The sequence below is a fragment of the Motacilla alba genome, chromosome 4 (assembly GCF_015832195.1).
Source record: "Motacilla alba alba isolate MOTALB_02 chromosome 4, Motacilla_alba_V1.0_pri, whole genome shotgun sequence".
NCBI lineage: Eukaryota > Metazoa > Chordata > Aves > Passeriformes > Motacillidae > Motacilla > Motacilla alba.
Window position 1 is genome coordinate 40,253,076 of NC_052019.1, and position 18,731 is coordinate 40,271,806.

Genomic DNA, 18,731 nt, shown 5'->3' on the forward strand with positions numbered 1-18,731 from the left:
TTACTTTTCTAGAAATTTTAATTACTTTCTTTAGGAAACATTGCATCATTTTGAAGACTAAATTCTTCTTGTAACTATTGTTATCACCTAAAATCAACAATCCAAATCTCCAAACATGCAAGAGAAAAAAAAAACAGCGACAAAAAAAAAAGAAAAAAAAATCAAGAGTAGAAGAAACTCCTTGCACAAACTAGAAATATGTCCATTGCCTGGTGCAGTCCTTCAATTCCACAAAGCTAACAAAGAAGGAAGCCATGTTTAGCTCAAAAACATCATCTCCACATTACTTTTCAACCATTGTCATCTAAGAGCTAAAAAAATGAACTAAAAAATGAAAATAAGAATGTCTATTACCAAAACGACTCCCTTTTACTTTCTAATTTTTAAGCTGATAGAGATACAAAGCACCAAGAACACTGGCTCTACCTGTCTCATGAAATTACTTGCAGAAGTCACATAAGCTTGAAATATTCACTCATGTCATACAGACACGTTGAATTCAGTGTCTCCACAGAGACAGAAATCACATCTGGGGTTTTGTTTAAAATTAGCATTCAGATGACTGAGCAAAAGTTTACAATACCAATAAATTAAGATGAAATTCAATCCATACAACTATAATACGTATTTGTTTATTAAATAGTTATCACATGTACTACGATCAACTATAATTATTACATGTACAGAAATCATACACAATCTAAGGCAGCAACATCATTTTTACGTACTACATTGACATGAATGCAAATGTCCATGAAATACCTTAAAACTCCTTCAGTCCAAGATTTTCACAGTGCTCTCCATGTTTGTTCTTTCATTATCTACCCCAAAATTTATAACACAGCAGCCCACGTGTCAGAGAAGTCAGTCTGAGCAGTTTTCCTCACTGAAGATGGAAATGTGCAGCAATGCAGATAACCCACCAAGAACAGCGTCCCCCCTTTTTGCCAATAATTGCCTCCTTCTCAGAATGGAGCAACGTCTGTCAGGACCACAGGCATACAGAACACGGACTCTGGAAGTCACAGAGTAGATTAAGAGGCCCTGAATTTACAGGACTGATAAGGAACTGCACAGGGCTTCATTGAAAAAGCAGGGGTGGCAGTCCACAGGACAATTTACCTGAGCTGTTCCAGCCACTCTGGCATCAGCCTGGCATCACCCTGCACTTCAGCAGCTGATCCAGTCAAAAAGACTGGCTTTATCTTAAGGTAAAATGTCTTTATTTTGCATACAGTGACTAAAGGGCAGGCTGCATGGACTCTCTGCTTTGAGAGACAAAAGACTGGTCTCACTCAGGAAGAGCTGCTGAAGGGTGGACCTTTCTTCTAGGAGCTACCATGTCAGAATCATGAGAAAACAAAGCTGACATCTTGAAAATTTCCAAGCAATACACACATCCTGGGAGGGTCTCAGAAAGGATGTTCCTGGTTTCCTGTACCGACAGTGGTATCTGGGCAGGCACTGAGGGCATGTAAGTGTGGCAGGAAGCCACCAGTCTGAGGACAGGATAAGGCAAAGAAAGGCTGGCAAAGAGCTGAGCCAACACAACAATGCTTCCCAAAACAGGGAGGGGGAATAATACACATTCATGAGCTTAGATCTCCTCACTCTCCAAACATCTGGTAATACACTTAGTAGGTATAGGAAGCATCTAGGAGCATACAGGAACAGGTATATGTGTTCATTTAAGAATCATTAACTAAGCCTGGGAATCAGGAGCAAGCAGCCACACATGAGAAGCAGCAGTGAATGATTTGCTTTGCCAACTCAAAAAAAGACAGAAGCAAGGAATTGTTCTTGGCAAATGCAAGCCAACACACAATCTACTGACATTCAGCATCCCCTTCCTCTCAAGTCACCCTACAGAGTTCGTCACTTGAACTTATTTCCTAAAATAAAATAACAGTATTTAAAGACCTTACTAATTGGCACCTCATATGTTTTTGAAACTTGGGTGGGGTAAACACAAAGGTTGATTTTATTTTGGTAAGTATTTCTTATCCTAAAAGAAGTTCTTTTATGTGCAACGTTTGACAAACAAATTTAGATATCGCATTAATATTTAAAAGGAAGTATTCTCAGTTCAATGCTGAAAGCATCTGAAGATTCAGCTTCATGATTTATTTAAAAAAATCTTAAAAGGCCATGAACATATATTCACTGGAAGCAGCTGCTCTTAAGGCTACAGAACTAATGCTTACGGGATGCAAAACATGACATATTACCTTGGATTTCAACAGTAATGAGCTAAATAACAGATAATTTTTAAAACAATTTTATTTTTCTATCAACTGCAAGACAAGATGATGATCTTTCTAAATCATTGCTTTCTGCTAAGCCATAATGAACAGAAGTCCACCCCACTGAACAGAAAAATGTCATTATATACAGAAAATAAGAATCAAAGGGATAATGATCACGAGCTTTACCTAAGACTTATCAAATTTGAAGGAAAAAAAAATAACATGTTGATGACTTGGTTATGGTTTACTGTTTTTGAATAAACACTTGGGAGAGAATTGCAAGGCAAACAATTGAGAGAGAATGATTGATTCACTCTCTTAGTTTAAGAAAATATTTCTCTTTAATCCTTAACTTTGCCCTAGAGGAGTCAAATTACAACCATTTTATATTGTTTTGGTGCAGGGGGGTTTTTTTGGCAGTACTTTAACCTAGCCTAACACTGCTACATTACATTATTTTATGACTGAAACTGAGGCCAGAAATCAATGATTTACCAGAATTAGAGAAATCAAGGCAAACAATACTTAGTACCATTAAGTTAAATTCAAGAATTTAAGAATCTTATCAGTTTCCACACCTGAATTTACCATTTCATTAATAAACATTCCTTCAAGTATATGTATTAAGACAAAAAGATGAGGTTGCATTCTACAGTACATGGTCATATTTCTGGATGTAGATATGGACATAGGTTATTATTCATACTTTGACATTGTGCAATTACACAGTTCTTGATACAACAGTGCAAAGTCACCTTGGTGGTGAATGGTATTATTAAATCTGGTATTAATTGCAGATTAATTGAAGAAACTAGATAATATTTTTAAGAATGGAATATGCATTGTTTGTAAATTCAGTTTAAAAGAATACTTAAAGAGTAAATTTAATCTGTATAAATACTTCAGTATGCTATTAACTCTCTCCAAACACCAACCAGTATGTTGATTCCAACACTGCAAATGAAACCAGTAGGAGTCATAGACCAGGTTGGCAACTACATAGAAAAGTATTTTTCTGAGGTTTCTTTAGTTCTTTTATGCTTTTTTTTTTTTATTGCACAGAAATTCAATTATCTTTTTCACAGTTATGTATGTTTTGCTGAAAGTCTGCAAAAAATTTACTTCCAACTTATCTCAAGAAAAACTGTATGACTGTAACTACATGCCACCTACAGCTGTGTCTCTAGAGTTACTTGTTATTTTCATGTTAGAGTGGGAATCCTTGTAATGAAAGGAATGAAAATCTATAGAAGACTAGAAGAACAAAACTGATTTTCCATCTTCTTCACTCTCACAATATAAACCTAAATCATGTTTCAAAGAAATCCTGTCTTCAGAAGAAATTCTGAAAAACCTACTTGACTGACATATGCTATGCCTCAAGTGTTCAGCTAATTTGATAGTTTTGCAAAAATAAACCTTTGCATTATTGTAATTACTGTCTAAATTGAACTGTGATCTTTTTATAGCCTATCTTCTTTCCCAAAAAGAAGCCTATAAGCTTATCCGCCTGAAAGAGACTATATTCTTCAACTATGACCACAGCTGAACTTTTATTTATTTGCAGATATGCTCTTCCTGTTGTCTAAATGACTATATTTTCAATTTCAGAAGCATCTCATAAAAACATCATTCCTCTTCTAGTTAGCAGTACTTCATGTTGAAGTGGTCTCACTACTTTACAATTATTTTGATAGAAATATATTTTAATTGGATTTGATTCCCTCCTCTCAGAGTAACAAATTGGTGTACTTCCCTATCAGGACAGCTCCTTCTCTGACATTGCAAGTACCATAAACATCAAGTGAAAAATGCATAATTCCTAATTTTATTTCACTCTGGGCTTTTTTTCCAATTTACATTTAAACTCTGGATCAGTTTCAGAGTCTCTCTAAACTCAAGCTGTGCCCAATGACTAGCACAGAGCTTTGCAAGAAGAAGCCACCTCAGAAGTATAACTTTAAAAAGCATCACCAGTTCAACCTCCCCACCTTCCTGAGGATGGCCAGGAGAGGAAGCACTGCTAAGAGGCTGGCATCACGTTTCTACAGGGTGGGGAAATAGAAATACGCCCCTCAAGCATGGGCTGCCCACTCCATATTTGTTTCTTCCCACCATTGAATAAGTTCTGCATTATGAACCCAACACACCTAAAGCCTGAAATCATTACAATTCAAACATAAAGTATTTTTTTGAAGTCTGTTGAGTACTTCTTCAAGCACTCAAAACTGACAAGAGGCAATAGCAAGGACATTCAGCTATTAAGTGAAAAACTGCTGGCAATTGCACCTCCCATCAGCATCCCTTCCAGTCTTACCTGGTAGATATCAGAAAGGCTGCTGCTTCCTGAATCACTAGTGATGCTACATCCTGAGTGACTAGATGAAACGTGGGTCACCTGTGGGTGGAGACTGTCAGTAAGGTGCAGCTTTGTGAAATCTGCAGGAAGCTATAGGTGGAGCAGAAAAAGCATCATTACAATTTGAGGGAGATACACAGCAAAATTAATTCAAATAATATATGTCAAACTTTACTCTCTGCCAGCACCAACTATTTAAGAAAACCACTGGGGCTTGTGAATGCGGCATAAAAATTTAGAGTTATGCAGCTTTTTTAACTCATGCAGAGGTCAGCAAAATACCATCAAATTGTTGCAAATATAAGAGATTCAAGAAAAACATGTATCTGAGGACAAACATTAGTGAAGCAATATGCCAAAACTCTTCAGTAGCTTGCTGTGGGGTTTGGATAGAATTAAAATGCATATGAATATTGTGCTACTTCCAAAATCAATAGTCTCCTGCAGGACGGGAGTTAACAAGGGAGTAAAGTCACATACTTCTTTAAAAAATCAACCAGCACTGCTCTGGATTTGGTAAACTCTTGCTTCTCAAGTTGACAAAGCACATTAGAGACAAGGAAAATCCAAGTCACTGAGCTATCCATTATACTTTGAGCCAAATAATATGACAGCAAATAGGAAATGTGGGAAGACTGACACAATTACAAAGAGCTATAATCTTGAAATTAGTTTGCTCACATGCAGTGCTGAAGAATGAATTAAGACAGTATATTTGATCACTTAACAATCATTCACCAAGATTTGTGATATATATTTCTACTATTGATTTATGCCCACAGCTCCCATGAAAATCTTTAGGAACTGTAAACATTTCCAGATTGCAGAAAACAAACTTTGACAACATATTTGCTGTCTGAAGAAATATTTAAATGCTATTTCAGGGGCAAATTACTCTTCTCCCCAAGAAGCCTGCATCCCACAGCTAGTTAATAAAAGTATGTTAATGTATCAATTTTGGTGTGCAATAAATTCTTCAATAATTAAAACCAAAAATCTTTGTTCATTAATTTTGTTTCAACTCAGACAAGGCAGATACTCTCATCTCTAAGGAGTTCTGTTTGTATGAAAAATGTCACATGCACTGTGTGCATCCTTGTCAATTATGAATGCTACCTTGGTGCTTGTTCTCCCTGGGTGGAAATGGAAATAAGACCTCATTCAGCATTAAGAGAGAATAAGCCAATCTGTATAAAAGGTTAGGGAAAAAAGCCACAAGACAACATGCTAGAAAAAATTATTAGCTGTATACAGCTAAAGATACTGAATGATTTTACTGCTGTTTGCCTTGTTTAGTTCTGTTTATGGAACATGCCCTGAAAGAACCTTGGCTTTAGGATTTGCAGTGAAATTACAGACAACTGCAAACCTTAGTCTTATTTTGACTGACTGGCATTTCCTATTCTAATACCTCTGAAAAGGATTTCTTCATTATCACAGAATGACTGCATCAGTGATAGCAAAAATGGCTGCATTTTAAATAATTCTTTCCTAGTATCTTACTGGAAAGAGCAGCTAAAACCAGCAACCAAATAGTAATAATCCTAAAAAGCTACAGTAAGCCCAGAGCTAGATTTGATCTTCATGGACAAAGAAAAGGCAATTAAGAAAAGCAATACTCTAACACACACAGCCATAAATGCTGCCTCCAGAAAAATCTAGTTATGCTCAGTACTGTTAATGAAGTATCAGAAGGAGAAAATACAGCATTAAGGACTGCATTATAGTGTCTGTTGTCTTTGCTGCTTTACTTTTCAGTCTGAGTTTGAATTATCACATAATGGAACCATATATACTGATATTCAGGCCACTGTACAATTTTTTTTTTTTATTCTTTTTGAGCCATTCTGCAAGTAAGCACATATTCCATAGGTAGAATGCAAGAGAAATGAACTGCCACAGCTTTGGCAATGTGTTGCTGACTACTTCTCAAAGTACAGTCTCTCATAATTGAAGCAGCCCACGTTTATTTCAAAGTAGAAATCCTACACGATTTTAAGATACAAGCATAAATCGTCTAAGATTCACACATTTAATGATAACTTACACAGGTATATTTTGAGGGTTTTACCTTTCATAAAGCACTAACTATTGCAATCCCCAATAAACATTAACTCCATGGGGAACTGCATATGAACACAGGGTGGCACCCAGCCAAACATGCTCAGTTTTATAGTGCCCTGCAAATATCTCCTTGTCATTAACAACAGCATTTATTTTTTATCAACGCATTAAAAATTTTAAAGAACCTTTCATCACAGCAAATCCAGTTAGTATGTTAAAAAGTTAAATCAAGCTATGTTTAATATAATGATTGCACTCAGTGTTTTAAATGAACAACAAGGATTTATGTGTCACTACTGCACATAAGGCAAAAAGAAGAGGCAGAGGATTCCACAATAACTGATGGGATACATTGCAAATAAAAGCAAGCCTTCTGAATATTTCTGTCTGTAGACAATCAGCTGAATGCTTGGTGATTACTGGTTTCAGAGTAACTCCTCAAGTCAAAGCCATGCTGCCTGAGCTGGACTTGCCAAGTGGTGACAGAAGATCAGAAGCAGGCATTTTTCTTTAGGCAACCTAACTAGTCACTTTGATCCTAATCAAATAGGACTATTTACAAGCAGAAAGCACATGCTCATATCTTTGCAGAACACTACATCTCTGTGCTACATGCCCGAGAGCAGCATCCACTTCAACTGCCCTACCCCCTAAAGTTAAGGTGAGAGACTGCATGAAGAAAAAATAAAATGCAAAAATTAAATAAGCTGAAACATTTGAACCATAAACTCAATGAAAAATGTGTGTGAGAAATACATGCATTTCTATTTTAGTTACGCACTGCTGTTTAAAATACTTCATATTTGCATTGTACACAAGGGAGAAAAAAGTAAAGTACTGATGACAATGAAAATCCACATCTGCTTAAGTCTTATTTGGAAGTGTGGTGGGCTTGACACCAGATGCCCACCAAAGCCACTCTGTCACTTTCCTCAGCTGGACAGGGGAGAGCAAATACAATGAAAGGCTCATGGTTAAGGACAAAGAGATCATTCACCGTCATGGGCAAACAGAACCAATTTGGTGACAAATTAACTGAATTTGTTATCAATAGGATAATGAGAAATAAACCCAAATCTTAATGACTTCCTCCCACCCTTCCTTTCTTCCTAGGCTCAACTTCCTCCACAAATTCTCTACCTCTTCTCTTGCAGTGCTGTGGAGGGGCAAGGAATGGGGGCTGTGGTCAGTTCATCTCACATTGCTTCTACTGCTCCTCCCTCCTCGGGTGGAGGACTCTCACACTCTTCTCCTTCCAAAGGAGGCAGTTCTCCATTATCACCTCCAAAGTTAGCTCTTCCCATGGGCTGCAGTTCTTCACAAATTGCTCTGGTGTGGGTCCCCTCTGGGGTCACAAGTCCTACCAGTAAACCTGTTCCAGTATGGGCTCCTCTCTCCACAGGCTCACCAATCCCACCAGGAGCCTGCTCCGGTGTGGGCTTTCCACAGGCATCCACCTGCTCTGGTGTGGGCGTCCTCCAAAGGTTGCAGGTGGAATTCTACTTCCCTGTGGATCGACATAGGCTGCAGAGGTACAGCTGCCTCACCATGATCTGCACCACAGGCTGGGTAAATCTCTGCTGGGGCACCTGGAGCACCTTCTGCACCTCCTTCTGCTCTGACCTTGGTGTCTGCATGGCTGTTCCTGTCACATTCTCACTCCTCTCTTCTGTGGCTGCAATTGCACAGTTTTTGTTCCCCCGGCCACTCCTCTCTTCTTAACTGTGTTATCCCAGAGGTGCTACCACTCTCACTGATGAGTTTAGCCTTGGCCAGTGCAGGTCCATCTTGGCACCAGCTGGGTTTGGCTCCATCAGACATGGGGGGAGCTTCTGGCAGCTTCTCAAAGAAGCCAACCCTGTGACCCCACACTATCAAAATCCAGCCACACAAACTCAATACCAGCCAAATCCTTTACTCTTGGAGCACATTTGCTGAATGCTTTTCAGGTAAGCAGAACAAGGACAAAATGCAACATTCAACAACCAGCAAAAAGCTGGTCAACCCCAAACCAGGATGTTTATATCCAATTTCTTACTTGCAGTGGAACAGGGTTAGAGAACATCATGAAACTATTATATTAAACTATTATAACTCAATGAAAAAATTTCCCAAGAACCATCTCCAGGCAGTTAACTTCATGACAATAGGTATGTTTGTTGTGCTACTGAATATCACTTTATTAATATATTATTAAGCACTCTGTGCTTGTATTGAGCATTTCTAGTCATTCTGTTCTTTCTATTGAGCATTTCTATTCATTTGTTCCATTCTACAGTTCAGTACCAACTTTACTATTTAGTGTAACAGTAAAAATAAAAAATTTTTTGTTACATTTACATGACTAGATCTAGCGCATGCTATATCCACCAGACCATAAGCAGGATGAGAATGCCTAAGGACCTACCTCTGCCTCAGAAACATCACCTGTTACAGACTGACACCACCACAAATGGTGTCAGAACTGAATTCTCATTTTTACCTTGTTTTACATTTTCATTAAACGATGGCTAGTTTTAAGAAGTCATTCAAAGTAATAAGGATCAAAAGCAGCTTGTATATTTTACACAACCACAAGCACCACACTTAAGTACAGCTTTGCTGAAGCCAACACCTACAATATTTCTTAACTTCATTACTGCACTTTTAGTCACATAATCAGAAGGAACTGGCACATAGAGTAAAAATGGAGCAGGGTAATTTAGAAAAATTAATGCATGATTTGTTCTTAAGTAAATATAATTTCAAAACACAGTATATGTACACTAGTTTAAATAATTAATAATCATTAAAAAGGTCAGAAACTGTCCTGATATCCTAGTCTTAAGCACAACCTTTGTAAGTGACAAACATTAAGGTGATATATGCATAGCTCTGATCACGCGTAACAGGGAAAAAAGTTACTAGTATGAAACATGACCTGATAAAATAGTTATGATCTAAGCCCTAGTCTTAATTTGACAGAGCTGAAAACAGTATTTTATATTTATAATGTAGCTCTTAATACACAAGTATACCTACATAAGTGCACCCATTTATACAGATTGCACACTTGGCTAGAAACCAGAGTTAAAACAATACATCTGGGAACTCCCAATTTTTACTTCTTGAAAACCCTAAACCAAAAGAAAACTTAAACAATTACGTGAAACTATCTTAAGGGCAAAGATATATATCTATGTTTAGAAATGGACAATACCATAAATCCTATCACATCTTCCCATCTTAAAAGCATCATTTTATTACTTCCACCCTCAAAGTGAGTCACTGTGTTATGCATGCAAAACTAACAATTACTTTGCTCTGAATATGTTCCTCCTATTTTAAGAACATCATTATTTTCTCCTACCCTATAGCATGCCTTTCATTATAACAAAAGGCATCTTCTACTCAAGGAATTGCTGGACTTATCTACAAATACAATATTTTTAAAAAATATTAAATAAATTTTGAAAATGTTTCCTGTACAAGAAATAAAAATCCTTGGATACATCATTCAAATGTATGAGAATAGCCAAAAATAAGTGAAATTACACCAAAAACATTTTCTTTCTTTAAATAATATTCCTCTTTTTTGAGGCTTTGTTTTGCTGGTTTTTATTTGGAATTTTATTTTTTAAATGCAGTTATATGTGAATCAAATATAAATGCAACAACATGAAAGACAAAGACAAGAATGTAATTTTAAATTACCAGATGAATTCTAGTTAGAAAGCTTCAACATACCACTCTTTTTAAGGCAAACAAAGCATATAAACAAATTCTTCTACTGAAGGCTGCTCAGCACTTTATGAAAGATTTATAAAGCCTGCAAAGTGACTGAAGTACATTTGCAAAAAAGATGGGATTAAAGAGAGCAAAGGTGTAACATTCTGTTATGCAATTCCCAATGAATGATTTTATATGTAATCAAGTGCCACTGAGACAGACTGAGCAAGCAGACATAAACCAACACAAACTACCACCTTTATAGCCTCTATTTCCACTTTCTGAAATTAAAGAAACACAAAAAAGCACTGATTCTCCAACCTCCAAACACTCGTATATGAACACTTATTCTATAGTAGCTCTTCACTAATAAAATAAGAAAAGCTACTATACAATAAAAGCCACCATAACAAATAATTTTTTTTAAGTTTTTTATTCATTTTACGGATGACACACTTAGTCCCACAAACCTAACTACAATGAACTTATTTTGGAATTCTGGGTTTTTTTTCATGAAGAGAGAACAACAGCAGGCAAATAAAAGCAATACTGTGCCTTAGTCTTCCTCAATATTTTTTCCCCACCCAAGATAGAAATCCTGAAATTTTTATTGCACTACAAAAGTGCAGATCACAAAGGCAGTATTCTTCAGAATCCTATAAAATTATTAACACTTAATTTCAATATTTTATATAAACATTTTTTATATTAAGTGTGTGTACATCTGTTGTATTTTGTATTTTAAAGCTATGGCCACATTTATGGTATCTAATAAGATAAGGAAGAAGTATTTGTACTAATGCTGAGCATTCATCAACATGCTATTTCAACATAATTCTTTCACTAACCAAGACAGACATCAAGGAAAACATTTTTATGGTTGAGTGATTTTAAACACAGCAGTAAATGTAAGTAATTACAGAATAATAAGGTAATTTCTATCGATTCTGTCTACAGACCTGATGCAGGCTGACATGTCCGTGCAGAGTTAAATTTAAACTAAAAGTGTAAACTATATGTAATTAAAATTAGGATGCAATTCCCAGGGAAACAGGATTTCCTTGCACCTAGGGGTGGAAAAGATTGAGAAGCTTTTATGTATTTTCTAAGAAAACTTCTGCAAGACTTAAATAAAAACCTCCTGACTTGAATTATGTCTTCTGTACAATCATTCACTTTACACAACAGTGCCTCATACATTTTCCATCTCCAGAGTTTCCTCGAATAGACATCCTTCTGTGAAACTTCATAGAGACCTAATCTAAAGACTGTTCTTCATCTTGAATCCAGCACAGGACACAACCTGTGTATTGAAAATATTGCATGTAGATACTATTGCTGTTAAGCAGCTGTTTGTATACAAAGCCCACGGCAGAACACCTTTAACAAAAAAACAAAACAAACCAAAACGAAGGAAAAGTATTATAAAGATCTTTGCCAAGCTCTTAATTCTTTCCTCCACTGATATTTTGCTATAGCTAGCCTCCCAGAAAAACTATTCAGAGGTTCAAGCTATTGCAATGGGAGCTGCTGGTCTCAGGGACAGAGTGAGAGAGTGAATGCACACGAACTTCATTCTGCTTCCCTCAGAAAACACACACTGACTGCCACTTACTGCACATCTCATAGCTCTCAGCAGCTAATCCTATGAGCACTTCATGCATTGAATCCTTTGCTTGAAGGATTATTGACTTCTGCAAAAAGACAGGGGTAGTAAAATTTAAATGGGCGTCTGGGGAATGAAGAAAAACCTCTCAGAAGCAACTCTTTTTAAAGGAAAAATAAGAAATATATCACTGAAACATATCCATTCTTATTTCATTTAACTACTTTCTCTGTTGTATGTCAGAATATGTTAGCATTTGTTCTTCCTTTTGGAAGTATTTGAATCAAACATTCAATGCAGCATTTCCTATTCACATGTGTCTTCTTCAGAAAACCTGGCATAAACACTATTGCTTCAGGAAACACAAATGTCAACTTATTGGCAACAGCTCAAATGAAATGGGGGGGGGGGGGGTGAAAAAAAGAAAAACTGTTTTATACAGGTGTTTACAGCACCAGTGAACCCCAAATACAAAACAAAAAACAGCAGGATGAATTTGAACTGAGTCATGCTAAACTAAACTAAATATTAAACAATTTCCAAAGTTTTCCCCAGATTTCTAAAAATCTGAACTCAAACATTTATTACATATTTACAATGAACAGTATAAACATGCAAGGTCAAAATACTTTTATTCAGCATTTACTCAGAAGCCTGTCTCAAAAAATATCTGGTTAAAGTGTAGCTTCTTCACTGGTCCATAAAGGATAATTCAGTACTTTTAAAAAAGGGGTTTTAAAGTTATAGCAGTTCTGCCATGGGCATCAAGCTAAAAAGACTGTTCTACAACTGTTTTGACTGTGCATATACATTTCAGTACCAAGAACTCTTTGACATCCTTAACCACATGTTTCCACATGGTCTCATAATTTTTGGTACAAACAGCGCAATGGAGGCGAAACCTTCCAGAAGGAAGTTAAGTAGGATTCTCAAATTTCAAAATCTCCTTTTTTTTTTCTTGTTGGTTTTTTGGGGTTTTTTTGTTTGTTTGTTTGGTTGGTTTGGTTTTTGGTTTTTTTTGGTTACATATCTGGTATTTTACACTATTTTGATTGCTTTATATTAATAAGTGATCAGATTTAGATCCAATCCTATTCTCAGTCTTTTTGAACTACTGTGAGTAGCAGAATCTGTGTTTCACTGTATTATGTCTGCAGATGTCCCTATATTATAATGAGTCCCTATTCCACAGGGACACAGCTTATCACTCTTGGTTGCACCCTGAGTTCTGTCCCACCAAGAACTTGCATTTAAGTGTCTGGACAGAGGCTGCACAGCCACACTCTCCCACAAACTAACAGCTTCCCAATAACACTGAATAAAATCAGGAAGGGAATTCATCTTGTGGAAATCTACATAATGAAAACCAACAAGTAGGGACAGGCACTCACTGATGACTGATTTTAAGTTGAAGGAAAGACTGTTCCGAAGCATTTCAATTGACTTCTGAAATATCTCTAGGGAAAGAGAGTAGAAAACTGAGTTCAATCACTGAACTTCGTAAAGGCTCCCCATTATTTAATATACATGGAAGAGAAAATAATAAAGCTTGGTTTTGCAGACATCTCTCTTGGGAATAACTTATTTTCATACTAAGAAAATGCATGTTCCAGTTGATGCTTTTCCCACAGTAAGTATTTCTAAATACTTCCTTTTGTGGCTGTTTGGGTGCTTAATACACTGAGAACTACTGCTGAGTTAGAAACTAAATGGCCCACTTTCAGGGCTTTTGGAGGCTTCTAAGGTTAAATTTTGAACTCTTTGGCCTATTACAAGTAACTGTGGGAGAGGAAGGAACAGAGAACCTGGTCACAAACTTTGTTTCCACAGGAAACCAGACAAAAGATTCATGCCTAGGGAAATAAAAGCAAAAAAAAAAAGTTCAAGAACACTTTATGTGGGCACAGATGTTTACAGGAAATGTCAATTCAAACATTTTCAAGGAAGATGCTTTAAATGCTACAGAATATTTTAAATAAATAATAGAACACTCGTGTATATCTCATATACAGACTCATTTTGGATTACTTACAGAGCAGTCTCATAAGTGGACATGGAGGATGCTAAAAAGCAATTACACCAGCAGGGGTAAAAATGATGGCACCTGAACCCAGATTTTATTTTTAGCTTTAAAGCACTGCTTTAAAGAATTGAAAACCATAAAAGAAAAGTAAAGAGTTTAGCCCAAAGGTGAAATAATATATCCTGGGTACATCTTAAATGGCTAAAGCAAAGACCTATGAAATGCCTACAGTTCCAAGTGTTGAAGCCTCCCCACCAATAGGCTGTTCTTACACCACACCATATATTGGTGGTGGGTTTTATACCTGATCACAGAATACTTGACAATTACAGCATTCTAGCCACTCTAACAAAGCTTGGGCAAGTTTTTTAAACATTCATGAAGTGATAGAGAAGTTTTGAACCAAAGCCATTCAATCTGTGAACTAATGCACTTCAATATTGAACTACATCACTGAATTTTATTGCTCTGAGCTAAGTTACAAGAGTAAAAGATATGTTAACTGATTCTAGAATAAAGAAAAGTAAATTAAGGGCTACTTCAGTTATTTTCTTAAAGATGAGATATGAAAGATGGATATACTAAATATATTGGAACTCCCCACTTTCCAAATGGAGGAAAAAAAACTGTTAGCATCGCTGTGCAAAAAGATCCTGTTGATAACAAGAGATGAGCAGTAGGAAGAGATGTGAAATCACACACTTTAAAACAAAAACCAACAGCCTGGGAAATTCCCTGTCAGAAATGACTGAAAAAGTTTCCATGTATCAGCTGATCAGAAGGTGACTGAATTGTTCAGGTGATGCAGCAGAAGGAGAACCCAGTATGATCACAGCATGCATCCTCCAGAAATACAGTTCTGGGCTCTTCTCCACAACCCCAGCAGAGACCTTATTTGGAAATTTTGCACACATTCCCAGCTGTGTGTTTTAAATAAAGATGGCTTAAAGCCATACACATACATAGAGCCAGAAAAAAAACCTATCAGGATTATGAGAAGAAAAACTAATACTTGACAAAGTGCAGGAAGAGCAAAGCTTTTTCAGCCCACACTGAGAGAAAGATCACTATGCAGAAATAGAGAGGAGGAAAAAGAAATATTTTCAGTAAAAGGCAATGCAGGTGTAAAGCCTAATGAGCAGGAAGCTGAAAGAAGGCTGCTATCTAATGAACCACAGAGATTCCCCAAGCCAGACTCCACAGGAGCTGTGGTAGAGAAGGCTTTCAAACTGAAGCGAAGCAAAGTTATGAGTGTGCTGCACAAGTGTGTAATGGCAGTGACCCAGAAAATTCTTTCCAGATCCATGTCACTCATCCAAGCAGAAAAATCTGAAGTGAGCCCGTTGTTTGATATACTTAGTGTTCAGAAGCAGAAAAACCAACAGAGGAAGAAAAAAGACAAAATCCAACATAACAAACATAAAAACATTTAAGATGTTCTTATTGATAGCTTCTTAGTAAACACCTAAGTACTGTGTAACTTCCGAAGAAAATTTTTAAAGATATAAATATTTAAGGAGCTCCTGTGCATAGATGCAAAAACTGAGCCCTGTCTCCATAAAATACCATATTAATTGAATGGAATTTGATGAAAATTTAAAGAGAGACATGACTATTCACAAGCAATTAAATGGAAATTTTGTTTGAAGTCTGACGGCTGCAGCCATGTCAATGCCACCCTTGGAGTTTTAAGTAAAGGATTATCTTTACTTTAGAGTATCAAGGAACAGTTCAGAAGAAAAGTGGGTGGAAGTTTCCACTATTTTCCTTGACTGACAATGGAAGTTGCACACTTCTGCTTCACCTCAAACAAAAAAGAACATGAAGAATTGCAATATTACAAATGACACAGAAGCGGACATCAAAGCCCTTGCTAAAGCTTGTTTTTCCAAATATTCTGATTGTAGCGTTTTTTAATATAAAGAAAAATTTATATTGCCATAATCACTAGTCTTAGCTTGCTAATTGCACAATATTGAGCATTTAAAACAATGTTACAAATTTTTTTCTAAAGTTGGACAACTACAAGGCAATTAATTTTGATTGAAAACAGGGATGGTGTTATTTTCAAAGGTGAATTTCAAAAGAAAGATTGGTTTAAAAAAAATATTAGAAGTCTGTAGATACTACTTCTCTGACCAATGCAAAAAGAAAAAGGTTTCATATTTGCATTACAGATAGTATAGGTAGTCTTCCTAATTTTCTGGCTAATGAAGAAACAGTACAGTAGCAAGATAAAATGTTTTTTAATGACAAGCATTTTCCTTTATACATGACTAATGCTGCAAAATCTTCAAATACTATGATTTTACCATAACTATAATTTTTAATGCTATACTAACATGACTACTAGTCAAACAGCTTTATTACGTATTTTATGAGTTTTGCAAGTGCAAATGTTCCCATGCCATGGCAACACAACAGTGGTGAATGTTGCTGTAACACCCCAAGCTTTGCTTGCTACTTTACTTTACACTTTTCCTCAGATGGTAGTCAAAGAAAATTAATGAAAATATTTTACTCTGACACAAGTGCTTAAAACTGTATGTGCTATCATGCCATCCTCCATTCCTTATACCTCGGTAGTTTCTGTTCTGTCACACAGAGCAAGATTCCAACTTCTATAAACAGCTAAGCTATTAACTACTTTGGCCAGAAAACTACCTAGTGTGTGCCCACTGTGATCATAGGAAGAGAAAGACTAAAGGTCATTTTTCTTCTTTTTATCAAGGCGTCTTTAGGAAGTGCTACAGCGCTCCTTAAATTCTGGAGCACAGTGCAGCAGCAACTGTGCAAAGCCATTTAAAATTATTTCCATATATCAGCACAGAAGCATCTCTTATAGTAATAATATCTCCAATAAATTTTGAAACAACGTGCAGAGCTTTCCCTTGTAGTCCAAGTGACATTTACTCAAAACTGTAATATCTAACACTAAATTTCATTAGCCTCCCACCTTGGCTTTTTTTCTAATTGCCTAATTTTTACAAACATCCACAACTACATTATAAGATAAGCAAAACAACAAGGTCCCATATGGAGCCCGTTATAATCAAGGCTGCCTTGGAGTAAGCAGACATTGTCAATTGAAGCACCATGTTATTCTGCTTAAAATGTTGACATTCCTGTGTGACTTTTAGAAATTCATCTATTTGTGTCTGTGCAGGTGTGCGCACAGAGTTTAAATCATCCCTTTGGGTCCTGCCTTGCATCAACAGCATCCTAAAAACACCACCCATGTAAAAACTTACTCATTCTACTGACACCATGAAATGTTTCAGTAGTGTTTATTTAGGAAGAGGTTTTACATCACAGATTGCCAGGCTGCAGAAAAATAAGCAGTACAGAAATCAGATTGAAATACCAAGACCAGTAACTGCAGCCCATTCTACAAACACAATCAAGTGACATACATCTTTTTTCTCCCATCTAGAAGTTAAACGCTGGAGTAGTGTGTGCATTGACATGGTCAAGATGTGTGCATTTACCTGAACTACTGCATTAGGTCACCTTGCAATGACCAGAGCCAAACCAGCTGCTCATTTACATCAGCACTAAAATGGTAGCACCTGTTTGCTGTAGCACTGTGGTGCTAGAGATTTAGAAAGTTTCTTTCCTAGAAGTGGTAGACATTTTAGTCATTACTACACTCAGCATGTTATCTCTGGATGCTTAACTGAATAAAACCCCAGTTGAAACATTGAACCTCCACTTCAAAAAAACTCTAAAAATAATAATGCTACTCTAACTCAGGAATTCCTAAGTTTAGTTTTCCCTGGGCACCTTCATCACAGAAGGAATACTAATGTACAATACTAATGGAAGTTGCAGGTGTAGGAATGACATTTAACTGCCTAAACAACCTCTTCCTTCAACAGGAAATAAGTAGATAACTAGATTTTCTACGTCCTACTGCTGACATGCATGCCACTGTTTGGGAAACTCCACATGAGTAATCATTGATTTAGGAAAAGCAGCTGTATTTTCCAGGGACCTTGAAAATATCTGCTAAATGGAAATTTCTAAAAAATCTTTGGCCTGAAATTAAAGAAGTCTCTAATTTCCTCACAAGACACAAAAAACACCCAACAACAAAATTAAAAAAAAAAAAACCACAACAAAACAAACAACAAGAACAAGCAAACAAATAACACACCAAAAAAAACCTCAAACAAAAAAACAAACAAACAAACAAACAAACAAAAAAAAGCAACCAACCAGCAAAACCCCCAAAAAACTTCAACAACAACAATCTTATCAACTGTTGAGAACTAATTTCAAAATGAGCAAGACTGAATAGGACAGAAATTTCCAGAATCAAACCACAGAAAATATTTTCAGAAGTCATATACCAACAAGCAAGGATAGGTACACCTAACACACAGGCTTCAAGAGTTATTAAAAGAAACTAACACTGTTTTCATTTGAGTTTGGTTTTTAGTCTGCTCCTACAGCTGTGAACAACTTCAGTTTTAAAATAAAATATGAGTCTTCTCTGCTGCTTTAAAAAAAGAAATCCAGTGAACAAGCATTTCCAGACACAGTTAATTATTTAAGTAGTACATTTTACTAAGGCACCAAAATCCATAAAAATTCATGCATTTTCCTTTTCCTCCTGGTTCCTTAAAAGTGAGGACAACAGAAAAAAAGAATATTCTATGTTATATATGTGTATTTCAAAAGAAAAAAATCTCTCTATAGTTAGCTACTTATTCAAAGGTCAAA

The 18,731-nt window shown here is 36.3% G+C and overlaps 1 protein-coding gene across 13 annotated transcripts in view; it reads right to left on the reverse strand.

Annotated features, from left to right (window-relative positions):
* Positions 1-18,731, reverse strand: part of RAPGEF2 (Rap guanine nucleotide exchange factor 2) — a 186,773-nt gene that overhangs the window by 41,822 nt on the left and 126,220 nt on the right. For 11 of the 13 annotated variants that reach the window (XM_038135123.1, XM_038135127.1, XM_038135122.1 and 8 more), the window contains one exon: positions 4,564-4,695. The exons of the other annotated variants lie outside the window; for them this stretch is intronic. In XM_038135123.1, coding sequence (XP_037991051.1) covers positions 4,564-4,695 — 132 coding nt within the window. The remainder of the gene's footprint in view (positions 1-4,563; positions 4,696-18,731) is intronic. 13 annotated transcript variants of the gene reach the window in all.